The sequence below is a fragment of the Populus alba genome, chromosome 17, assembly GCF_005239225.2.
Source record: "Populus alba chromosome 17, ASM523922v2, whole genome shotgun sequence".
NCBI lineage: Eukaryota > Viridiplantae > Streptophyta > Magnoliopsida > Malpighiales > Salicaceae > Populus > Populus alba.
In genome coordinates, this window is record NC_133300.1 from 298,825 (window position 1) to 305,359 (window position 6,535).

General features: G+C 34.9%; 1 protein-coding gene across 2 annotated transcripts; it reads right to left on the minus strand.

The window, feature by feature from the left end:
* Positions 1 to 1,259: 1,259 nt before the first annotated feature.
* Positions 1,260 to 6,235, minus strand: LOC118056105 (MLO-like protein 1). 2 transcript variants are annotated; one of them, XM_035068226.2, is made up of 14 exons: positions 5,938 to 6,231; positions 5,677 to 5,734; positions 5,356 to 5,576; positions 4,174 to 4,290; positions 4,004 to 4,061; positions 3,729 to 3,823; positions 3,241 to 3,315; positions 3,086 to 3,174; positions 2,852 to 2,901; positions 2,393 to 2,433; positions 2,075 to 2,284; positions 1,917 to 1,984; positions 1,759 to 1,819; positions 1,260 to 1,685 (listed from the first exon to the last, which is right to left on the minus strand). In XM_035068226.2, exons 1-14 carry the CDS (start codon positions 6,052 to 6,054, stop codon positions 1,449 to 1,451), a joined length of 1,497 nt encoding a protein of 498 aa, XP_034924117.1. In that variant the 5' UTR covers positions 6,055 to 6,231; the 3' UTR covers positions 1,260 to 1,448. The 2 variants fall into 2 exon arrangements, with proteins under 2 accessions (XP_034924117.1, XP_034924116.1); XM_035068225.2 differs by having other exon boundaries at positions 3,086 to 3,315; positions 5,938 to 6,235.
* Positions 6,236 to 6,535: the final 300 nt, after the last annotated feature.

The following is a 6,535-nucleotide window of genomic DNA, read 5'->3' on the forward strand; positions in this document are numbered from 1 at the left end:
TAAAAAATATATTATTTTAATATATATTTTAATTAAAAAAATAATTTAAAAAAATAAAACTGTGACTCTCATTACTTATCCTTTCTGACATCTACATACACGAGGGTGTTTGAGAGTGTAGTAGCTGTTGCTTTTCAAATAGTTTTTCGTGCCGAAAAGTATGCCAATAATGTTTTTTTATTTTTTAAAAATCATTTTTGATATCAACACATCAAAACGATCCAGAAAGTACAAACCGAACTCAATTTTAGAAAAAAAAAATTTGAAATTGTGCAAAAAACCGTTTGGACCGCAGTACCAAACGCCCCGAAATAACGTTTGAATGAGCAAATCTCTGTATTCATGATCGATGATCAATAAGTACTGATCATTTTAAAAACAATGAATCTAGGAATATACCCAGCATCACACATTTGACAAGAAATAGTATTTTCCAGATGGTTTCTGTATCTCATTAAAATGCACTGATTTGCCTTGATCACCATGTAATTCTTCACTTTACTGATACCTTAACTTCGTTCACCTTACCGGTTTATTTAATTTAATTTAGTTTGGATTCTGTAAAATCATATATCAGATACCTTAACTTCGTTCCTTGAATCATTCTCATCACCCACGTGCTTTGACCATAATTAGTTACATGACCCGTGTGATGCCGCGAATTAATTTTTTTTAACATAAAACATATTTTAAAAAAACTAAAATTTAAAAGTGTTAGATCTTTTTACAAAGTTATACCTAATAATCTTGGATTTGGCTATAACGCTTGATCCAAAAGTAATATTTATAATATTAATAATAATATTAAATTTATATAACTTAAGTTTAAGTGAGTCTAACTGCAACACCGGACCCAAGAGCATTGCATGTGGGTCTGGCTATAAGGTCGTGTCATAAAAATGATAAATTAAATAGATTAATTAAAAAGAAAAAAACCAAAAGAAAAAACTAATAGGAAGAAAAAAAATTAATGAAGAAAAAGAAAAAAAATCTGAATTCATTAGGTTAACCCTTCAAACCAGGTTAACCCGTCAAACCTAAGATTCGTGTCATGAAAGTTTGATAAATAAATAGAAAAAAAAATTGACGGATTTACCCAGAATTAACTGGGTTAACCTATCAAACCAAGTTAACCCGTCAAATCCAGGATACATGTCATGAAAATCTGATAATTAAATAAAAATAAATTTAACATTAACAAACTAAACTAAACTAAACTAAACTAAACTAAACTAAACAAACTCATCAAGCCTGAGATCCGTGTCATGAAAGTCTAATAGCTAAATAAAAAAAATTTAACATTAACAAACTAAATTAAAAAAAAATATTAGAAGAAAAATAACAAAAAAAAAAAAAAAAAAAAAACAGCTACAATACTTTCTAGGATATGTTATAATAAAGAGAGCTGGCAAGCAGATTGATTCTTGAGTGACTCCCATGGTAGTTCCTTAGGAGGCAGTTCCATGTACAATCTCTCCTGATCTGTTCTCTTCCACTGCAGTTTCCCTAGATCCAGCTTTTGCCATCTGAATCAGAGGAGACTCCATTTTGGGACTTACTTGATTATGGCTAGACTCATTTGCAGCCCTTCTCAACCCTGCCTTCTTCTTTGCTTGCTTAGCCCAACCCACAAGCCCTTCTTGAATATACTCTTCAAATATCTCCCTCTTAAATGAACTTCCCATCTGCATTATAAAAAAACAAATAGAATTACACTCTCTGTGTCACACAGCTTCTGTTGAGAAAAATCTAACTTACCTGTGTGACAATGGCATAGAGAGGCAGGGTACTGTAACTGCAGAGGAACTGAACGAATGCCCTAAAAGATGGAATTGGCATTGAAACAGAGCATATAATTAGGACATGTCCATCAATATATAAGGTAGAAAACACAGTAGACATGGAAGTGAATTTACCCTATAACAAGTCTTGGAATAATATAGCCAACTTGTCCCATTATGCAGGAGTCAAAACCATACTGCACCTGTAATAATCAGTGAAAAATGTCATATATTCATGCAGTAATTTGCTGAATGTTGTTTGGAAGTGCAGTGTACTGGTGCTGTGTCTTTACCCATATCCAGAAGAAAAATGCCAGTTCGAAAGAGTTTTGGAATAAAATGATGTGAATCAAAAGGAGAACAATTTTAGGCTTGTTGAACCAGAAGTGCTCATCTGAAGGTCGAACAACCAAATCCCCTTGAACTGCTACATGTTTCTCAGCAACCTCGTGGGCCAGTTGGATAATCACATGCTCCAACTTAGTACCCACGGCTAGCAGAAGCTGCAAAAAGAGCACCATCATAATTATAAATAAATAAATTAGATTAAACTCTGTATCAACTTCTTTCACGCATAATAAAAGCAAAAAATATAGGATTTGACAGCTTACAATGAAGGGTATGAATGCAATCCAGAAATATGCATGCCAACCTGCATACCAAAAAGATTGGATTTAACACAACCTTCTGTGTTACTTAATGAGTTCATACAGCAGGAAAGGATGGAAACAGAGAATATGGCATCAGCTTAATTATTTTTTATCAGCAAAACTTACAAGGCAGTCTTTAAGAGTGAGAAAAAGAAAAGGTTTTGGCTTGTCATTAACACATCTTATGTTTTGGAAATCAAAACTTTTTGGAAGTTATCTTTTTTATCTGCAACTACAACCATAAAAGCTATTATAATATCAAATACACACTAAATAGCACAATTCATTGCAATCATCAAATTTCACACGGTTGTGCTGCATTAAAAAAAATGGCGCGCTCCGCTAGTAAAATAACGGATTTCAATATAAGAGATGCAAAAAGATGCTCTAGTTGTTGATAAACAAAATTAACCAGCTTACCAGAAACGTTCAGAAACAAGAAGATAACCACAAATAGCCAAAGATACCAACTGCAGCCATGAAACCAGAATTTAGTGCATTCACTTTGCGCAGAAGAATTACTACTTAATGAAATGATGATATGCTCTTTGAAAACACTAGCAGTTTCAAATTGCATGAATGTAATGTAATTCTCCATGATAAGATAGTTTACATTGCATAAATTAAGATTATATTAATGTGAAAATTACAAACCTTATTCCAACAACTTTCTTAAAGTCGGATTCGAGGACTCGCATCATGTATTTGTGAAAATCAAACTTCGGGTTTCCCCTGCAATGGGTCTGTAGAAAAAATGTTACAGATGGAAAGAAACGCAGAAATTTGCATGAATAGAGTCCTAAACTCACCATAATGAAGCCCAGTCGCAACGTGGTGTAATCGGATCTTGTAACAGATGCATAGAACTGCTTGAAAAATGAATGCTGAAAAATAAAGTAGGATGGGTAATTTCTGAGACGTACTCTTCTGTAATGAAGAAAGCCACACATATCATAAGTTCATAACACATGATTATTTAATTTTATTAGCCCCTGCTGACTAATGTTTACAGCACAAGGCTGCCATTAATTCTGCACGCATAGAGGGCACTCTTTTGCAGCTAAGAGCTACTTGCTATGATAAATTTTCTAATTCATATTTTTCAGACACTTTTGAAGTGAAAAACTCATAGGGGAGTGTTTTCTCCGAGTCAGAAACTCATCCTCAGACAGGACACGTTTCAATTCAAAATATTAAGGTAAAGCAATTTTTCCTTATCAAAATATTAATGTAGAACAGGTCAAAAGTGTTTGTAATTTCTATTAGTTTTAGTATCTGAACTTGTGGAAGGACTTACCACCCAACCCAGGATGTAGGAATTCTTTCCAAAACCCAGATATCGTGACTTGATAAAATCATGTTCTTTAACATGAGTGAACTTTGGACCTTGAGCTGCAATAATATATTAGCACAAGCAAGAAGAAAATCAACAAAAGGAGGAGTTGGCTATTGAAGAAAGTATAGGAATGATATCAGTTCATTCTGAAGTTAAATCAGTATAACTATGATAAAATTCTCAGGAGAACAAGCATCTAAAAGGACAAGCAAACTAAAGCCATTAACAAGCATTACCTTCCGGATCTTGTTCCTTTTTTGAGATAGAATCCTCCCAAAGTTTCCACTGCCTTATCTGCACCAGCGAAGACATTTAACAAACAGTATTCAATACGATGGATCAGAAAAAATGCAAAATCTAGACAAAAAATTAGAGGAAAAAAGGCAAATGAATATGTGGAAGTTACCCGAGCGCTTCCAAAAAGAATGGTTAGAGCACAGAAAACCACATGCACACAAGCTAGCACGAAGATAAATATATGAAGATGATGCAGTGCAGTTGTAGATAACATTGGAACCTTTCCCTGCAACGTGATGAAAAAAGGAAAGATGTTAGGCACGCACTTATAAATATGAATTTTCCATTAGATCACATGGCTAAAAAAGGTCACAAATTCTTTCTTACAAGACACATGAATTCACGTAATCCTGTCAAATGTGTTTCAAACTTTTTTTTTTTATTGAAGCTACTATTAATTATCCAAAAAAGAAATGCTGCTTGCTTAAATCCATACTTCAAAGGACAAAGCACGGTCTATACTACAAGCGATGTTCATATTATACATGCTTAAGCAAGGCATCTAAAACTGCATGTGGTTTCAACTGTCAAACACCATTAATTAAGGGACAGGGAGCAATGAGTAATTCTGAATATTTGTGAGAGCATGATTTTGAAACTAAACTAGCAAACTATTTCTTCTCACTACAGAGATGTCATGGCTAATGAAATACTGTCGAACAGATACAAGCAATTGAAGGTTGTAGAAGAAGCAAGTATAGTAGCTAGGCCTAATTAATTACTCCAATTTTGTAAAGGTAATCATAATTGAATGAACGGGAACTAGAGTCTCTTTGGAAAGAGAGGTTACAATAGTTACTAACAAGGGTGCCAAACAGGTCATTACATCTTCCCGAAAACTCTCTTTTCTTTCATCGACTAGAAAAAGTAAACCCAAATATTATAATCCAGATTAAGCATCGAACATCTTCAGACTTCAGTTGAGGTCTGAGCGTCTCCCGAGCTGCAAGAACTCTAATATATTACTGACAATCAAAAGTAAGTTTTCAGTTTTACGTGTAATCTATCTTAACCTGATTATATTATATTATTGTAGAGCAATCCAAGTCCTGTCTCATGTCCCCCACAACACGATAATATAATTAGAGGTCTTTTTTTATTCGAAGAAAAGAGAAAAAGGAAACTTAGTTGGTGCCTGCGCGCGGAATCATATCCATGATGCCTTGCCAACCACTCCACCCAAATTAATATTACTTATGATTACTACTTTTGATAACTGTACACTTGATGCTCACTACTGGTGATGACAAAAATAAGAACATATAGAAGGAGTGATTGATTGATTGACTACCTCGGAACAAGAATTAGCAGAGGAGGCCTCGGCTAAAAGGCGACGGGAAATCCCACCAGGAACGAAGGAAAAGAAAGTCTGAAAATGGGCAGTAGTGGTTTCTTTGGTTTCGTCCTTGCAGGGCAGCATTTTTTTTGACCAATCTTCAGAAATGCAGATGGTGTTAATTTTTCCCTGGAACACTGTCAGTAGCAGTGATATGAACCCCAAAAGCATCAACTCTGCACCACCATCACCATCAAAATCAAGATTCTACACATCAATCTGCGCGCGCGCGCCCACCATATATATATAGGAATCATATGAATATTATTATGTTACCTTCTTTGATTTTCTGTAAGGCTTCAAAGAGCGGTTTCTGGTGTTTCCTCTTCAACAACTGCAGACAGCCAGGGATAGAAACGTTATTGAATATATTAATCAGGATGATCAGTACTAGCGCACATGAGTATTAATTCTCTTCCATGTATATGCAGCTAGAAAGATGAACAATTCATGGCGATTAAATGAATTGATCACTGATCATACAACATAACATATATAGTTGTATATGGGAGGGAGAGAGTGTGGATGATGGGTGACCTTGCCAAGGTAGTGGAGGGTTCTTTCAACAATAAGAGAAATAAGAACGATAACAGAGCAAACCACCGCCACAACCCATGTGGGAGTATACTCTAAGGTAGTCCCTCCTTCTGCCATAAGTTTTTTCGATATTATTCTCTGCCTCCTCTTGCTGCCGCTGAGCCTGTAATAGTCTTCGAATCTTGCCTCTCTCTCTCTCTCTCTCTCTCTCTCTTTCTCTATTGTATTGGTTAGCCTGGATATATATTGTGTACATACAACAACGAGAAAGAAGGTCCGCAGGCGGCGGGATTAATTTAAGGAAACAAAATTTTATTTTATTTTTTCTAAAGATAATAAAGTAAGTTCACTACAAGTGCAGTAGGGACAGTGTTAGGGGGTGCAAAGGGGCCGTGCCGCGTGATTCCTGGCTTCCTTTCTTTTACCTGAATATCACGCGGTGTGCCAAGTTGTCAACTGGCAAGTTTTAAATTATAGTTGCAGTTAAAATGATTTAAAAAATAAATAAATTGAATACCATGTTTGGGAGCTGATTTAAGTTGTTGTTGTTGTTGTTTTTTTTTTTTTCCAGGTGTATTTGTCTTAAAAAAATATTAAA

Bases quoted from the DNA above. Each gene is read 5' to 3' on its own strand.
- LOC118056105 (XM_035068225.2), bottom strand. From the start codon at position 6,054: ATGGCAGAAGGAGGGACTACCTTAGAGTATACTCCCACATGGGTTGTG. The intron at 2,285-2,392 runs GTAAGCTGTCAA...CTCTTTTTGCAG, and splicing joins TTGCATTCATACCCTTCATT to CTTCTGCTAGCCGTGGGTAC. The intron at 1,820-1,916 runs GTAAATTCACTT...TCCATCTTTTAG, and splicing joins ATTCCAAGACTTGTTATAGG to GGCATTCGTTCAGTTCCTCT.